Source organism: Macrobrachium nipponense, chromosome 13 (assembly GCF_015104395.2).
Source record: "Macrobrachium nipponense isolate FS-2020 chromosome 13, ASM1510439v2, whole genome shotgun sequence".
NCBI classification, from domain to species: Eukaryota; Metazoa; Arthropoda; class Malacostraca; order Decapoda; family Palaemonidae; genus Macrobrachium; species Macrobrachium nipponense.
This window is the reverse complement of record NC_087206.1, coordinates 43,893,285-43,912,636: the sequence shown is the minus strand read 5'-3', so window position 1 is coordinate 43,912,636 and position 19,352 is coordinate 43,893,285. Positions and strand designations below refer to the sequence as shown.

The window sequence follows — 19,352 nt, the reverse complement described above, 5'->3', positions numbered from 1 at the left end:
GTGAGAGCTTTGAAGTTTTACATGCACAGGACTGAATACATTAGAGGACCTTCCAATAGCTTTTGGTGCTCTGTTAATGACCCCTCACGTCCTCTCTCTAAGAACGCCCTTTTGTCTTCTTTTAGAGACCTCCTTCGAGATGCCCATTCTCAGTTAGCAGTGGAGGCTCTGCCTGTTTTGAAAGTAAAGGCTCATGAAATAAGAGCAGTAGCAACATCTCTGGCCTTCAGATATAATCTCGTTAGCTTCCATTCTCCAGTCCACATGCTGGAAAAGTCAGTCAGTCTTTGCGAATCATTATCTTTAAGAAGTAGAAAGGATTTTTAATGATTGCAGTACCTGGGTCCATTTGCGGTGGCTTGCATGGTAATGGGAGACGAAGCATAGGAATCATTCCTTCCTACCTTACTCTTCGCCTTGAAAACTGGTGTTGAGTCCTTCGGAGTCTGGGGGTACTTGGTACTGGATACAGCCCAGAATTGTTGGTAGGGTGGTGGATTTTAATATTTGGTGTAGGTAGTTTGTCGGTATTCTGGCTTGTTGTTGTTCATGGTACTGCACCCAGGGCAGGGGCAATATTTGTGCTTTACTACCACTTGGTGAATTCCTCACTGTAAGGCCCCCACTCTGTAGTAGGTGACCCTGGTCTAACACCACACCTCTACTAAGTTGAGAGTAGCTGTGCCAGAGGCAGTTTTGTCTCCTATTAGCATTCTTAACAGGTAAGGAAACAACAAGCATTATGTTAATGCTGGCAAGATTTTTCCATTTGTATGCTTTTATCAATTATAGTTGCAATAGTGGTTCATCCGTGAATCCCACCTCCTAACAATGTGGGAATCGGGTATGTAATTACTTGGTGAGTTATTTAAACAAAAATTATATTTTTATAATAAAATAATGTTTTGTTTATACTTACCAAGTAATTACAGAATGGCAGCCCACCCTCCTCCCCTCTCATGGATGAAAAGGCATAAATAAAATTGAGCTTCTTTGCCAAGTTGTTTACCTATTTCCCTTGTAGTGGGCAGGATGCTGACCTACACCGAAACAAAAGAATCATTGCCGTGATTTGCAAATTTTAGCTACCGGTACTTAGAAATACTTAGCTATGTAATTATTTGGTAAGTATAAACAAAACATTAATTTATTATAAAAATATCTCTCTCTCTCTCTCTCTCTCTCTCTCTCTCTCTCTCTCTCTCTCTCTCTCTCTCTCTCTCTCTCTCTCTCTCTCTCTCTCTCTCTCTCTCTCTCTCTCTCTGTGTGCTAATTTAAGTCTCTCTAACCAGTTGATATTAACACGTATGCACAGTGTGTGTATGTGTGTGTTCATAGTGTTTTAAAAATGCTAGTAAAGGTAATACATCTTTGGAAGAAATATATGTTAATGAATTTATTTGTTGTCAGTTCCTCGTATTTAGGATTAATTAACGTTCCTGAAATATAAAAGAGAGAAATTCTCTCTCTCTCTCTCTCTCTCTCTCTCTCTCTCTCTCTCTCTCTCTCTCTCTCTCTCTCTCTCTCTGGGTGGAAAGTTTAGAAGTATGGATGTACGTTTATATCTTTAAGGGTAGTAATGTTTAAGATGACTGAAATTATAGTAATACAGGCAGCCCCCGGTTAAGAGTGGCGGTTCCATTACCGGCCAATGCCGCCAAACAAAAATCGGCGATAACAGCACTAGAAACCCTCATAACAGCGGTGTTAACCCGATATCAGTGACATTAACCAGATATTGGTGCCGTTAATCACAGATCAGTGCTGCTGTTAACTAGAGATCGGAGCTGCTGTTAACTAGAGATCGGCGCTGCTAACCAGATATTGGCACTGGTAATCAGAGATTGGAGCAGAAAATTCAGTTAACGTCGCTAGACAAGCGCTGTAATACCAGATAGCCGTTAATTGGGGGCTGCCTATAGTAATATGTAATCTCAAAGACTAATACAGTAATAGGATAATGATTTAAGGTATATTTGATGTAGGATGTTATTTAAGTTATACATTTATTATTTGAACTTTCAAAATAGACAGTTATAAGCGTTTTTAGAGGAGGTTCTAAGTATTCGCAGACTGTAACTATTTGCGGGGATGTCTGGTACACATCCCCCATGAATACACGGCATCCACAGCAAGTAACTTAGCAAGTAATTACATAGCTATTGGTTTCCATCTCAGCAGCTTAAATTTTGAAATTCGTGGTAGCACTTCTATTGATTTGGTGTAGGTAACTAGCCCACTTTTGGGAAGAATAGGTACAACACAGCAGAAGAGCTCAATTTGTTTCTGCTGGTCAATGACTGATCATCAGTTGTTTGAGCAGCTTTTTGTTTTGATCTTTTCACTGAATGGTTTTAACTATTGCCATATTTGGTGATGTATTCATTCTTTTTGGTAGCCTTCGCACTAATTACAATTAGCGTAGCTAGACTTGACCGACTTTTTCATGATTGTAACTTTTTTATTATGTCTGACTCGAGTTTGACTAGTATCCGGTTTTGCAGCAAAGGCAGCAGTACTAGACTGACATCAGCCAAATATGGTTCGCATACCATTTACTGTTATTGCAGAGGGCAAATTTGTTCTTCTGATCTAACTTGTGAAGAGTGTAGGGATTAGGGTCAGGGGAAATGGAAGACTTTGAATGCACATCTTGACAAACTTCAAAGAAATAGGCAGAGAAAGTTCTCGTGATGTACCTGTTATGTTTATGCCTTTCACTGTATTTTCCTCTATTACCAGCCCTCCAACTTTCCAACAACAAAGCCAAAAAAGACCAGAAATGTGGTCTTTTAAAACCAGAGGTCCAAGGGAGGTTGGTGGGGTTTGCCTATGGGTAGTTGCTCCCTCAGCCGAGCCTGTTTTTAGAGCCTGTTTTATGTTAATCCCAGGACTTGGTGGACATCCACTGGAAAGGCGTCCAGTTGGAAGTGCATGCATTGTTGTCTACTGGTTTGGACTCTTGGACAAGGGGCAAAGTGTTGATGCTTTTCTAGTGATTCTAGGCCATTGAAAAGGCATACATCCAATGCTGAGCATTCTTCTCTGCTTCCTCGTAAGTAGTCTAGAGAACAGGAGCATAGTCCCAAGCCTACCTGTAGCGTCTGGGACAGGGCCAGTCATTTGTCTTCTGAACTTTAGATGGTAGAGCCCCAGTGTTTGGTTCTGAAGCGATCTTCCACCTTCAAGAAGCATTCCGAGCACCCAGTGGGATCTGAGTGCCTGGTGGGATCCAGACACCCAGTGGGATCCAAGCACCCAGTGGGATCCAAGCACCCAGTGGGATCTGAGCACCCAGTGTCTAATCATCCAGTTTTTGAGCACCCAGTGGGATCTGAGTGCCCAATGTCCAAGTGTTCACCTGCACAAGCACATCTACCTGTCTGCTTGCCACCAGCTTCTGCCAAGCATTCAGTGCCACATTCTAAGTCTGGCTTGTTGTTCAGTGTTGTTCTGTTGTTCAGTGCCATCTGAACAGTATTTCAGGTCTTACAGAACCTCCTACAGCAACTCAGGATCCACCGAACTTAGCTGCTCCTTCAATTTCATCCAGTGATGAAGACATCAAGCAGGAGCAACCTACTTTGGCTTATGCAGCTCTCTTGAAATAGTACTTCCTTTTTGGTTATCCAACCTCCTTCACTCCAGCAGCCTTCACGGCTCTGGGTTCAGCGTTTATGCTAAGACATCCTGCAGAGTTGGCTGCCCAAGATGGTCCTTTCCTCCCTCATCAAGGAATGCCTTATCTGGGATTGAGGATTAGTTCACAGTAAAGAGCGATCTTGGCAATGCTGTTTTTTGTGCCCCTCCTTTTTGCCTGTTGTGAAGGAGGTATCTTTTGTATGCAACTGGAGAAGCTCCTTCCTTGGGAGTTTCTACCTCCTTCCAGGGAGACTTCAGCATGATTGATTCTGTGGGTAGGTCAGGGGGCTGGAAGTCCTTTTATGTACAGATAAGTGATTAGGGATGGCTCCCAAGAACTGTTCAAGAGTTTTAACAGCTGTGTTCCAGCTTCACCATAAGCAATTCCTAATTTAAAGAAACCTCAGGTTTGTATAGTTAGGAAAAATACAATTTACTTTTAAGAATTTTTATTTTATTTTAAAAATGTCATTTTGACTATTAGATTATTAAACCTGCATCCAGGTTGTTTTTTTTCCTCCGTCTTGTAACACAAAAGAATTTTGACAGGTGTCAGTACATTGACTTACACCATAGAATGGTCAGTGCTACACCTGTTAAAGCTTACTAGAATAGTCAATACTACACTTGTTAAAGCTTACAAGAAGTCAGGGTGGTGGAAAGACCATCGAAGATTCCTAGTCGGTTTATTCTTGGTTAGAAACTAAGTCATAGCATAAAGACTGCCCCTTTAATTAAAATTAATTGAAATAAACAACATTATTTTGGTTTGATAGTTCATCGTGCAGAAGGACTGGTTTTTGCAGTTGATTATTCAAGAAGAGCAAAACTACCTACAGAATGGTCTTTACATCAGCAAGTTCGACAGTATCTGTGGGATTAGAGGAGTGCTCAAATATCGACTTATTAGCATGCAGGTGAACAGGAATAACCAGTCTATTGCTGCACCTTTTAGGGGCCTTAGGCTTGAGCTTTTGATGCATTTCTTTAAGTTTGGCCTATTTCAGATTCATGTGCCTTCCAAAAGGTTGTAACATTTTGGGGAGCTTGAAGGTACAAACAGTGGAACTCGGTTTTTGTACATAATCTGTTCTAGAACGTCCCACGAAGTTTACCAAAAATACATTTCATAGGAAATGAAGTTTTACATAAGGAAAACAATGAGAAATAAATGTAAATGACTAATGAAATTAATAAATGAACATTTAACATCACTCTTACCTTTATGGGAGACACTTGATAACGTATGTAAGATGGAGAGGAGGGGAGAGGGAGGAGGAGAGGTTATTATTTAGAAGGGGAATCTCCCTCCAGAAGGACTTCAGGTATCAAGGACTTATCTGGGGATACTCCCTTTGTTTTTTTACTGGCACTAGAGAGCCACTGGACCCCTGTTGTACAACAAAACTGTCCAGAGGCATAAGTTTCTGGGAGTTTCTGTAAGATTTGTTTAAAGTTAAATATGGCATTGTCATTAAAGATGTTGGAGACACGGATTACATCTTTGTTGGGATGCTAATTCTTCACAAAATTTTTTACATCACTCCACTTTGTACACGTCCTTAATCACAGAAGTAGGCACTTTATGTATGCCTGTTTGCTTTCTGAATTTTTCAAACCAGCCTCTGCTGGCCTTAAATTCGCTAACAGCTGTGCTTGTTGTAGGCATTTTCACCCTGCGTTTGGCATCCAACACCCTCCAGCGCTTTGCTGCGAGTTCTTTCTTAAATTCTATAGTTTCTTGCCTTTTTACAGAAGGGCTAATGACACTTGGAACTTTCTTTGGCCCCATGATGGCTTATGTAGCAGTTGCACTCAAATAGAAAACCACAAAAAGCAGAAAAACAATAAACACAAAAGCAGAATGGGTTATGAGAGAACACAGGATGTTATGTTTGGGGGTTATGAGAGAACACAGGATGTTTTGTTTGGGGGTTATGAGAGAACACAGGATGTTTTGTTTGGGGGTTATGAGAGAACACAGGATGTTATGTTAGGGGGTTATGAGAGAATACAGGGTGTTTTGTTTGGGGGTTTATGAGAGAACACAGGATGTTATGTTTGGGGGTTTATGAGAGAACACAGGAGGGGTTTTTTGGGTTATTTGGGGGAGAGAACACAGGATGTTTTGTTTGTGGTTAGAGAGAACACAGGATGTTTTTGTTTGGGGGTTATAGGAGGAATAACAGGATTTTGTTTTGGGGGTTTGGGGGTTTATTTTGGGAATAAAACCCAGGATTGTTATGTTTGGGGGTTATGAGAGAACACAAGGGGATGGTTTGGTTTTGGTTTGGGGGTTATGAGAGAACAAACAGGATGTTTTTGTTTGGGGTTATTAGAGGAACACAGGCTGTTTTTGTTTTTGGGGTTTAGAGGAGAACAACACAGGATGTTATGGGTTTGGGGATTTGGGGTTATGAGAGAACACAGGATTTGGGGGTGGGATTTTGTTTGGGATTTATTGAGAGAACAACAGGGGGTTAATTTTGGGGGTTTTAGGGGTTATGAGAGAACACAGGATTTTGTTTGTTCTTTTTTGGGGTTATGAAGAGAACACAGGATGTTTTGGTTTTGGATTTATGAGAGAACACAGGGATTTTTTTTTGGGGGGTTATGAGAGAACACAGGATGTTTTGTTTGGGGGGTTATGAGAGAACACAGGATGTTATGTTTGGGGGTTTATTTTGGGGGAGAGGAACCACAGATTTGGGGGTTATTTTGTTTTGGGGGTTTATTTGATAGAACACAGGAATGTTTTGTTTGGGGTTATGAGAGAACACAGGATGTTTTGTTTGGGGTTAGGGGGAGAGAGACAGGATGTTATGTTTGGGGGTTATGAGAGAACACAGGATGTTATGTTTGAGGGTTATGAGAGAACACAGGATGTTATGTTTGGGGGTTATGAGAGAACACAGGATGTTATGTTTGGGGGTTATGAGAGAACACAGGATGTTATGTTTGGGGGGTATGAGAGAACACAGGATGTTATGTTTGGCAGTTTATGAAGAGAACACAGGATGTTATGTTTGGGGTATGAAGAGAAACACAGGATGTTTTTTGTTTGGGTTATGAGGAACACAGGATTTGTTTTGTTTGGGGTTATGACGAGAACAACAGGATGTTTTGTTTGGGGTTATGAGAGAACAGGATGTTCTGTTGGATTTATGAGAGAACACAGGATTTGTTATTTTGGTTAGGGGGTTTATGAAGAGAACACAAGGATGTTATGTTTTGGGTTATGAGAGAACACAGGATGTTTTGGTTGGGGTTATTGAGAAAGAAACAACAGGATTTTTGTTTGGGGTTATTGAGAGAACACAGGATGTTTTGTTTGGGGTTTATGAGAGAACACAGGATGTTTTGTTTGGGTTTATGAGAGAACACAGGATGTTTTGTTTGGGGTTATGAGAGAACACAGGATGTTATGTTTGGGGGTTATGAGAGAACACAGGATGTTATTTTGTTTGGGGTTATGAGAGAACACAGGATGTTTTGTTTGGGGGTTATGAGAGAACACAGGATGTTTTGTTTTGGGGTTATGAGAGAACACAGGATGTTATGAGAGAACACAGGATGTTATGTTTTGGGGGTTATTTGGAAGAGAACACGGATGTTTTGGGTTTGGGGTTTAATGAGAGAACACAGGATTTTTTGTTTGGGGGTTATGAAAGAGAACCACAGGAATTTGGGGCTTAATGTTTGGGGGTTTATGAGAGAACACAGGATGTTTTGTTTGGGGGTTATGAGAGAACACAGGATGTTTTGTTTGAGGGTTATGAGAGAACACAGGATGTTATGTTTGGGGGTTATGAGAGAACACAGGATGTTTTGTTTGGGGGTTATTTTGAGAGAACAAACAGGATTTTTGTTTGGGGGTTATGAGAGAAACACAGGAATGTTTTGTTTGGGTTATGAGAGAACACAGGATGTTTTGTTTGGGGGTTATGAGAGAACACAGGATGTTTTGTTTGGGGGTTATGAGAGAACACAGGATGTTATGTTTGGGGGTTATGAGAGAACACATTGGAGATTTGTTTTGGGGGTTATGAAGAGGACAGGAATGTTTTGTTTGGGGTTGATGAGGAGAACACAGGAATGGTTTTGTTTGGGGTTATTAAGAGAACACAGGATGTTTGTTTGGGGTTATGAGAGACCACAGGATGTTTTGTTTGGGGTTATGAGAGAGAAACCGGATGTTTTGTTTTTGGGGGTTATGAGAAGAAACACAGGGATGGCTATGTTTGGGGGGTTATGAGAGTTAACACAGAATGGGTTATTGATTGGGGTTATGAAGAACACAGGATGTTTGTTTGGGGTTATTGAGAGAACACAGGGATGTTTTGTTTGGGTTTATTGAAGAGGGGGAATTCACAGGGTTTTTGTTTAGGGTTATGAGAGGAAGCCAGCAGGAATGTTATGTTTGGGGGGTTATGAGAGAACACAGGATGTTATGTTTGGGGGTTATGAGAGAACACAGGATGTTATGTTTGGGGGTTTATGAGAGAAACACAGGGAATGTTTTTGTTTGGGATTTTATGAAGAGAACACAGGATTTATTTGGGGTTTAGGGGTTTTGAAGAAGAACCACAGGAGTTATGTTTGGGGGTTATGAGAGAACACAGGATGTTTTGTTTGGGGTTATGAGAGAACACAGGATGTTTTGTTGGGTTATGAGAGAACACAGGAGTTAGGTTTTGGGGTTATTGAAGCAACACAGAATGTTTTGTTTTGGGGGTTTATTAGAGAACACAGTATGTTATTTTGTTTTGGGGGTTATGAGGAGAACACAGGATGTTATGTTTTGGGTTATTTTGAGAGAACACAGGATGTTATGTTTGGGAGGTATTTTGAGAGAACACAGAATTTGGGGTTATGTTTTGGGGGTTATGAGAGAACACAGGATGTTATGTTTGGGGTTATGAGAGAACACAGAATGTTATGTTTGGGGGTTATGAGAGAACACAGGATGTTATGTTTGGGGGGTTATGAGAGAACACAGGATGTTATGTTTGGGGGTTTGAGAGAACCCAGATTGTTTATGTTTGGGGGTTATGAGAGAATCCAGGATTTTTGGTTTGGGGTTATGAGAGAACAACAGGAATGTCTATGTTTGGGGGATTTATGAGAGAACAACAAGGATGTTTTGTTTGGGTTATGAGAGAACACAGGATTTGGGGGTTATGTTGGGGGTTATGAAGCAACACAGAATGTTTTGTTTTGGGGGTTAATTTGAGAGAACACAGTGTTTTGTTGGGGTTTATGATAGAACACAGGATCTTATGTTTGGGTTATGAGATTTAACAAGAATTTTGGGGGGTTATGTTTGGGTTATGAGGAACACAGAACGTTATGTTTTGGGGGTTATGAGAGAACACAGGATGTTATGTTTGGTGGGGTTATGAGTAGAACACAGTACGTTAAATGTTTGGGGTTATTGAGAGAACACAGAATGGTTTTATATGTTTATTAGGAGAACAGACACAGGATTGTTTATGTTTTGTGGGGGTATTGAAGAACACAGATGTTATGTTTGGGGGTATTAGAGAGAACAACGGGATGTTAAGATGTTTGTTTGAGTTATGAGGAACACAGAATGTTTATGTTTGTTGGGTTAGGAGGGATAGAACAAACCCAAGGGGAATTCTGTTTGTTTGGGGGTTATGAGAGAACCACAGTATGTTATGGGTTTGGGTGTTATTAGAGGAACACAGATTATGTTTGGGGTTAAGAGAAACAGATTTTGTTTGGGGTTTGTGGTGTTTGGGGAGAGACACACGATGTTATGTTTTTTGTGGGGGTTATGAGAGAACACAGGATGTTTATTTTGTTATTGAAGAAACAACACAGATGTTATGTTTGGGGGGTTATGAGCAACAACAGGATGTTATGTTTGGGGGTTATGAAGAGAACACAGGATTTGGGGGTTATGGATGGGGTTATTTAAGGAACACCGCCATTGGGGGTTTGTTTGTGTTATGGGGAAGAAGAACACAGGGGGATGGGGGTTTTATGTTGGGGGTTATGAGAACACAGGATGTTTATGATTGTTTGGGGGTTTATGAGAGGAACACCCAGGGGTGAAGAGAACACAGGATGTTTTGTTTGGCCGCTCGGTACGGGCCCTAGTCATGCGATGGGCCTTAGAAGGAGCATTTCCTGAGTGTACAAAATCCGAGGATATGTACAAAACCCAAGACTAAAAATTTGTCTGAAAAGTCTACGGAAACCAAATCGTATTAAAACCAGGGCGTTTGAAAACCAAGATTCCACTATATATTTTGTAAGAGTGTATATACCTGTATATCGTAAAGGTATTTATATTTAGTGACTGTCATTTTATATGGCATTTTGACCCAGGCACAGGGGGTCACCTTAGGCTGCTTCCGTTTCATTCTGGCTTAATAGAAGCAGTTTTCTTTGCAAGGCTGCTCTTTGCTGCACACATATGAGAGCCTTGCTCCCAGAAGGGAATCCAACTTCTGTTGGCAGTAAGATCGAAAAGATTCTAGATCAGGTTGGAATGCAAGAAACCTGTAGCTAGATTAACTGAGCTGATTTTGTATAGCTGCACTACCCACCTCCTCTTCTCAATGGAAATTGGCTATCTTTAACAGTAGGTAGGATTTATTCAAAATGAATAAAAATTTTCTTAATAGAATTTATTATTTGTATACTTACCTACTGTTAAAGTAGACCCCACCCAGTGTCCATACAACTTAAGGGCTATCAATGAGAGTTCTGACTAGAGTTAAGCCATTCAAAAAAAACCTGGCAGCCATTTGATCTTTTTTTTTGAATGCTAGTTTGCTGTTGGTGCAGAGGTATACGCTTTCATAAATAGTAGGTAGGTATCCAAATAATAGATTTTATGAAAATTTTTATTTTGAAGTAAATGTGGTAGAAGTTAAGTTTACCATCATTACTGCGACCAGCTGATTTTAGTGTTTAAAGTAAACCTGACATATGTTTACAACATAGGGTGCAAAAGGGTTTTCCTTGACACTTCCTGAAGTTTCTAAGAGATAATGGTGGCAAATAGAGTAATTATTTTTCATTTTTCATAAGTATAAACCCCTTGCTTTACGAGCTACCAGATACTCTGTGATTATTGCATGCTTTTCCAATGCAGAATTTGGCAATTGGTAAGTTGTGACTGGTTAGGCAGTGACTTAAGTTAGTATGGGAAGTCTCCCCATCACTGAATGATGGCCTTGCTACCTATGCACCTAGACCCTGGTTTGTCCATACTTAACACTGAGTTAAATTGCAAGAAAAATATGAGATTTGTTTGAGATGTTATTTTTAGTGCACCTGTCCTTGGGAAAAATGGTGGAATATCTAAGTATGTAATTTGGTAATAGCATCATTCTTGCTATATGTAAGGTACCTTATGTTACCCACCATTTTTAAGATGTTTTGACTGTTAATTGTAGAGTGAATACATTACATACAGATTGTCATTTTCATTTGAAATTTAAATATATAGATTTATAAGGTATATTATTTTTTAAGATAATTTTTACACTTTTTTTATAATTCACATTTTTATTGATTTGTCTTTCAGCATCAACACGTTTTGTGAAATGTGAGAAATGTCACCACTTCTTTGTTGTTCTGTCAGAAGCAGATTCAAAACGCAAACAGAAGGAAAAGAGAGAAGACCCTAAAACTGCTTTTAATCGTAAACCACCTCCGCCCCCCAAAAAGGTAAGGATTATTTTTTACTGAATAAGGATGTACATGTGTAACTTTTGTCAGATGTGCTTAAAAGTTCAGGAGTACTGTAGTAATTAATATTTTAGTTGTCTATGATCTTTCTTGTTGATTGCATTAGTAACAGTAGAATGTCAAAATCTGGACTTTGTGTAGGAGACTGGAGCCTTTTTATATTTAAAATACTTTGTTAGAGAGCTGTGAGAACCAGGATTGTTAGGATCTGGAGGTGTTGAAGTATACTAACTAAACAACATACAGAATGGAAGTTGTGAATATGCATATACGTACTACATATAGTGGTACCCCAGTTCACGAACTTAATTCGTTCGAGGACACTGTTTGTGACTCGAAAAATTTGTAACTTGAATCAACTTTCTCCATTTAAAATATTGTAAAAATAATTCGTTCAAACCTCAGAAACACTGTTTTCTTTCTATTTTTTTTCATGGTTTTCTGGTACAAATTTATACTTTACTTTACTGCATCCAATAATATTGTACATATTTTCATATTACTATTGTTGTATTATAGAATACAAACAGCAATCAATGTTTTGGTTTGCAAATCAGCTGAGGGCAATTGCGAGGTAATTTTTATTTTGCTATACCTATTGAACTCAAATCAAAGTAATTATCTTGCTTCTAGTTTACGTAAATGAATCTCTAGATACTCTATTGATAAGGGACAGGATTATTTTACGTTATACGAAGTGTTTTCAAGTCGAAATATCACTTGAATATATATCATTATGAAAAAAATTTAGTTATTTTTTCCATTAGTAGATGGTGCTGAGGGCATGTTTATTGCTTAAAAAAAATCAGTGTGTGTTCGATATTTTCACATGATTTCATCAGAATTCTACAAGGTTTACATATTTATATTTATTGGAGTGAAAACAGTAAAATGTGTTCTTTCATGTCAAATAATTTTGATTAAAACACTTTTCTCTCAAATTTTGTTTACGGTCGAGTTTGATGGTGCTATACCAAAGTTTGCGGGAATTTCATCCATGTTACCGATGCATGATAATAGTTGTTAGCAGATGAACATTCTTTCCTCAGTTTCAGCTACAACTTGCGGCTTAAATTTAGCAGTATATGCCCTTGCCGATCTTTTCTCCATAGCAAATAAGGATATAGTAATGTAAAAATATATCAGTCCTATTCTACTTAAAATCATTTGTGACAACTACGGTATTTTTCTATTATCATACGATGGTTGAAATGCAAGTAAACCGCTGCTGTTATTGGATTCGGTTGTTCATAGCAAATCAGCTGTTTCTGGCTGCATGCATTTACACAACAGGTATAACATTACTAACGATTCTTTTAGCATTCTCTTTGCTTTTTTTTAACTTTACTAGAAGATGGGATAGATAAAGAAATGTAGGAAAAGGGGTTAGCCTAACTCAAAAATGGGATAGATAAAGAGGAGGAAAAGAGGTTAGCCTATTGTTTGTGTGTTTGTGGCTTGAAGCACAGTTTCCAAACTGGAACAAAACATTTTTGAACATCTGGTTCGTAACCCAATTTGTTCGTGAACTGGACTGTTTGTGAGCCAATGTACCTCTGTACTTGCATGTGAATGTGAAAATAATATATAGGCATATTTTTTTAAGCTTAAAATTACAGTATTCTTAACATAGGTCTCGGTATATGTATGTGTCCATGTCTGTGTGTGAGACAAAGAGAAATAGAGGGTGGGGGTAGATATTTTAGTCTAGTCAGTCTGATGCTCTCATGATTGTGTAAGTTTCTTTGTACAAAGGCCTAATTCCAAGTCTGTATGATCTGTTTTGATACTTTTATAATAAATATTTTGTATCCCCTAGTTCTTAAATAGCATTATTTTAAGATATCTTTATTAGTCTTATAAGTACAGTATCAGGGATGTATATGCTATTTCTAAAAGAAAATATGCATTTGTTCCTACACAAATACAAACCATTGGTCTTTAAATAGGAGTTACCTTCAGCACAAGCTGGAACATGCTATTTTACACAACAAGGTTGTTAATAAGTTAGGTTTGGTCAGGTTGGGTTAGGTTGTTCGGTAGTTGCACTACCAGTGGGAGAGGGGAGCGGTACCGTCACCACCTCCCTTTGTTGAGTTGTGCAATCACTTACCTTATAGTCTTCATCCAGAGCAGATGCACTGTCGCCTTCCTCTGCCCAAATGTTTGCCAGCTGTTCTACCTGCACTTCATCCTGGTGTTTTCCTTCCTTTATGTTGAGCTTGAATATTTTTTATATATCTGTGGCTATTCTTGAAGATTGTGTAAACCCAAGAATCATCTAAGCTTATAGCTTGCTTTTGTGCAGGTGTTGGAGAACAACGTTGCAATTGCTTTCTTTCACCCTTTGAACTGGACCCACTCACCATTCGCACCAAATGCTGCAGGCATGTGTGTTCAATGACTAATTGGTCCCCGGAGCAGTGGATGTGGTTCACTGGAAAGAGAAAATCCAAGAAGGCTGCTCACCTGTCTTTGGAGGGATACTCCTCTGAGGACAACAGACAGCACTTTGTCTCTTCCCATGCAATTCCATTCGGCTGCTTCATCTTCTTCACATTCCCCTGTTGCTTCAGTAATGGGTGGCTCGTATGGAGGAGGGGGGGTCCTATCACAGTCACTCAAGGACTTCCTCTGTTTGCACTAGAGGGGAGCATTCTCCCCCTGTGCAAAGGGAGGCAGCCTCTGATATCCCATCTTTTTCAGGTCTGGGGAGATCAGCAAGACCTTTCAAGTTCTTAGGAACCTCTTTTCATCAATAGGTCTTCCAGGGGAACCATCGGTGCGGGGCTTGATTGCGCACATTAGTGCATCCAACCCGCCTCCTGTCTACAGTGTCGGTAACTGGAACTACAGATTCAGTTTGGGATTTTAGGCTGCCATGGCAACTGTCACAGCACCCTCGGTTATTCACCCTGTCCCATCAACGTCAACGCACCCTCCGATGTCTTCTTATGTTAAGGATCTTCTCCTGGTGGCGGAATTAATGACAGGGTGCAAATGTGAGAGGATGTCAAGGAAGAGACCCCATTCACCTTCATCTTTGTTAGTATCTTCTCCATCTCCTTTTGCCTCCTCCCCCTTTTCTTCTGAGGGTCCCATTAGGTGGACAGACCTGAAGAGGAAGAAGGTGGCAGCTCTAGACCATGAGAAGACCCTTTCTCCTTCTGAGGGTCCCATTAGGCAGACAGTCCAAAAGAGAAGGGCGGCAGCTCTGGACTGTGAAAAGACCTGTTGGCCCTTTCATGCGTGTCGTCTTCTACAGAAGAGGCACAAAGTTCTCTCTACAATTCTTCCCCACCCTAGGATGGGGGACCAGTGTCTTGGTTGTCCCCGGACATCTGAGGCATGGAATATAACTCTCATGTGCCCCAGGACAGGGAACCCGTGTCTTGGGTGTCTCTGGACACCTGAGGCTTAGAATATGCTTTTCCCCTGTCCCAGGATGGGACCCATATCTCAGGTTTCCTCAGACATCCAAGGCACAGAAGCAGCACACCCTGCGGGCAACCATGACGCAGCTGACAACCAGGACACTGATGCCAGACACCAGACATCTCTGATGCCTGGCAAAGAACCTTCTTCCGTACAGAGCTCCACGGTTCCGACCCGGAGACTCATTCCCATCACAGTAACAATGTCGTCTGTGACATTCCCGTGCCTCAGTCAATCTGCACACATGGGTCTCCTCGACCATTTCCCCTGAAGGTTCTTACCCCCGGGCTCCAATGGCCCGCACTGCTATACAATAAGCATCCACAGTTCCCCGACCAAGACACAGCCTACAGAGAGAGTGTGGGTATGACAATGCCCACACCCCAATTCCCCTACCCAGGATGTGGCTTCCACGAGCCACGCTGCTGTATAGTGCTATTGCCTAGTTTCTACCGATTCTTCTGGTCATGGCATCCTCGTCACAGTTCTCAGTTTTCTGGTCACCAGCTTGAAGAGCCCCAATATTCTGGGTTAGACTAAAGGATTAAACTGATCCCAAGATTCCCCCTAGAATTTTCTGTAAGATCATAAACTGAAGTTTTGATCAAATTTGGTCTGTAACTGTAAACGTTATGCCATGAAGACTAGAGCGAAAAGATAATTTATTTTCTCTAGAAAAAGACCTTTTTTTAAATCAAGGGGATATTATACAAATTAAATCCTTCTGTATAAAAATAGTTCTTTGTTAAACAAAGGAAAATACCCAGTAGTTTTTAATAATTCTAATATTCAATGAAAAGGAACAGTTGTGTACAATATTCATACAAAAATTTATTTCCCAAGAACATAACCAGAACATTTAAAATTAAATGATTCAGGTTAACTTCATATCAAATTAGACCGAAATTGTTTGGTATCCAAGTTTCAAGTTTAAAGCTCTTGAATCGGAAGCTCACCTAAATGGCAAGCTTCTTCACCTGTGGGGAAGAAATAATTGACAGTTAGCAGTAGAATGAAATACTGACACACATCAATTACAAGAAAACCAAATTAATAAATAGAAAATTAATCATAAAATAAAAAAATTTTCATAGGCAAACAAACCTTTGGTCTTAATAGGATAATTTTCTAGCGCCTTGCTGGATCCGGTTAAATTGCAGATGAAAAGCAAGGAATCTTGTGGGATCTGGCAATGTGTGTGTTTATTGGGTGAAAACTGGTCAAAGACCATGCAACCATTCCACCGCGTTCAGTCTTTTTCTTAACCGCCAGGGTGAGAGTCGCAGTTGCCCTCTCTCGGCCTTTTACCCTGTTCATTGTCCGTTTTCACTTGTGTTTCTGTGTGTGTGTGTTTGCTTGTATTATGTCTTCATCTGCTCCTTCTAGGCCTCGCCAACGTATGTGCTCTGGAACTCGAGGTTTCCCGTGTTCTCGTTTCCTGGAATTTATTTTACAGTAAGGGTTTTCATTTCCTCGCCCCGATGCTTCGTCCTCTGCTGCAGTCACACCCCTTGATGCTAATGTTGTGCCTTTGTCTCCTTCCCTTTCTTCTATCATTTGTCGTTGGAAGTATCATGAGGCCATCAGGCTGATTTAATGTGTAATGTCGTCCCCTCTTCCTCAGGAGTCAATTTGCTTCCCGAGAGGGAGGAGGCTTTTTCATCATTTTCGGAGGAGTCCAAAATGACACCGCTCTGGGGGTTGCTTGGGCTACGGGGTTCACCCTCCTTGGAGGGTTTGCTTACACATTTCATGGATGCTCCATCTCCCTTCCATGTTGTCTGTGCCCTCTCTTGCAGATTCGTCTGAGGCTTTATGTCAGGTTGTTCTTAAAAGAGATTGAACTCTGTTTTGGAAGATAGGTTTGTTGCTGCCATGTCAGCTGGGAAGACAGGGAGCAAGCATGTTGTGTCGCCCCCTCTTCCTGCCTAGAGGATGAGTAAGGAGTCAGTGCTGTCATCCTCTCCTTCTCCCCCATCTCCGCTGCGTCAGCGTATCAAGCGTTGGAGGGTTAAAGACTTTGCCTTTTCTTCATCATTGAGTGAGGAGTGGCACACCCATGTTCCTGAGTGTGTTAGTGTTTCATCCCCTGTGTAATCTGCAATGGCTGCATTGTCCTCTGCTTCAAGTCGCGAATGTGTTGCAACCTTGCACGTTTGTGCACATGTTGCTGATTCTTCCGCTTCTTAGGCACCAGGGCCTATTCGTCATCGTAAGGATCTCAAGGCTCCTGTGAAGAGATCGAAGGTTGTGAACATGGAAGTAGTGCAGCTGGAGTGTTCATCTGCCCCTCCCCTTGATGCTGTCTGGGGTTCGACCTCAAGGAATTCTCGTTCTTTGTCAAGTGTTCAAGATGCTTCTCCGCCGCACATACGTGCTTCTGCTCCACACGGACACGTACGTGGCCACGTATGTGAGTCTTCTATTGGGAGTGTGTAGTAATGTTCCTAGTGTTGTGGTTGGTTTGTTGCAGGAGTAGGCGCTTGGGTCTAGTCCAGACAGGTCGGCTGGCGCTTTGAGTTGTTTGGCTTTTGGGTCTACTGTTGGTCTGCACGAGGAAGGCGTGTTGGATAAGCCTGCATCTTCTTCTTGTTGTCGGTCTCCTGTTACTGGAGCGGGAGGAAGGAAACACGCAAGAATTTTTGTCTTCCTCTACCGAAGTTGTTGATCTCATTTGTGGGTTCAACAGCTTGGAGAGTAGGACTCAGACTCCGTTGTCTTTCACTCCTTCTTGCTTGGAAGCCTTGCTGGGGACTATGCAAGATCTTAAGTCGTCGTTTCAGCTTCCCTTATCTAGGAAGTATTATGCTACGAAGTCTGCCTACTTGTTGTCTCGTCATCTTAACCCGGACGTCATACGTCTGAAGCAGGGTTGACTTTGGAACAGGTGAGGTCGGTGGTGCCATCCTTGTCTCCGTAGGATGCCTCAGCTTTGGAGTCTACGCCAGCCTCCATATTACAGACAGTGTCATGGTTGGACCTCTGGTCAACAGTCGTTGCCAAGATTACGTCTTGACAGGTCCCCAGAGGTGTAGAAGAGTGCTTCTTCTTTTGCCAGTTTGTTGTATTCTGGGAGCAAGGCATTCTTGTATCTCGCACACCTCTGGGAGCAAGGCATTCTTGTATCTCGCACACCTCAGCTTCAATTTGTGAGCTAATCTTCTTCTGATCAGAAGAGACGTGGCTTTGTCCAGGATAGCAACATCAGTTGAACCTGAGTCCTTGTTGGCGCTAAGGAATGGGGATCTTTTAGAATCTTGGTTCCTGTTCCCTCGGACTGAGCTGGGGGACGCAATAGACCAACACTGGGCTGACACAAAGGACAAGTTAGTGCACCAGGCTGTGTCGAAGTTAGTCTCATTCTCGGAGATGTTCTGCCCCTCCTCCTCCCCCTGCTCAGCAGCAATCACAGAGATCGTCGCCTGGTAGGCCGTCTAGGAGTTCGGTTTTGACAGGGCCCTCCCATTCATCCCACCCTAGGTCAGAAGACCAGTTTCCTTTTTGTTCCCACTCTTACAGGTCAAGAAGGGGCCCCATGGGCAGAAATAAGAGGGTTCGTCTATAGGTTGGGCGCCTCTCCCTCTCCTTTGCCACAGGGGGGTTGCCTGGCAGGCCAGTAGCCCAGGTGGCAGAGTTATGGGGTGGAGAAGTGAGTAGTAGATGTCCTTCGGGTGGGGTATTTACTACCATTCGACTTCTCTCCCCCTTGTTCTCCAAAATTCTTGGCTCTCCGGGAGGAAGTGCAGAAGATGCTGGACAACGGTGCAATAGAGGAAGTGGTGCGTCCGTCTCCAGGGTTTTACAGTCATATCTTCTCGGTGTCCAAGGCTTCAGGGGGATAGAGACCTGCGATTGACTCAACCACCTTGAATCATTTCATCAGGAAGACGAAGTTCAAGATGGAGGCCCCACGATCAGTGTTGGCAGCTGTGAAGGAAAGCGACTTCATACTGTCGATAGATCTAAAGGACGCATATTTCCAGATCCCTATTCATCTATCGTCCAGGAAGTTCCTTTGCTTCTCTCTCTGAGACAAGGTATTTTGGGCCCATGCTCAGGGGATCCGTTTCCAGTGGTACCTCGACGATTAACTACCATGCATAGGTATTCTTTGTACAATCACGAGAATACTCATTCATACCCGTGAAGTAGTATTCCTACTTATTTCTATCTTCCCAATTTATCTCGATCTGTGTTGAATTTCCATTTTTATACATGCGACTTACCAGGCAGATATATACTTAGCTATAGACTCCGTCGTCCCGACAGAATTCAAAACTCGCGGCACACGCTACCGGTAGGTCAGGTGATCTACCATTCCACGCGCTGGGTGGCGGAATCCCAACCATTCCCGTTTTCTGAGCAGATTTTCTCTGTCACTGAGGCCGGCAACAACTGTTGTTTGGTCTCTCCTGATTGGAATTCTGCTCATTTGCCGAGAATTGGTTGGACTCATTTGGTGAAGTACTCTTGTTTATTCTCGGGATTGGCATACGCTTATTTTGGACTGGATTAGGACTTGGATTTGGTTTTTTCTATTAAGATGG

The 19,352-nt window shown here is 41.6% G+C and overlaps 1 protein-coding gene across 2 annotated transcripts in view; it reads left to right on the top strand.

The window, feature by feature from the left end:
- Positions 1-19,352, top strand: part of LOC135225768 (ATP-dependent Clp protease ATP-binding subunit clpX-like, mitochondrial) — a 305,503-nt gene that overhangs the window by 105,645 nt on the left and 180,506 nt on the right. For both annotated transcript variants that reach the window (XM_064265224.1, XM_064265223.1), the window contains exon 4: positions 11,207-11,349. In XM_064265224.1, the coding sequence (XP_064121294.1) occupies positions 11,207-11,349 (143 nt within the window). The remainder of the gene's footprint in view (positions 1-11,206; positions 11,350-19,352) is intronic.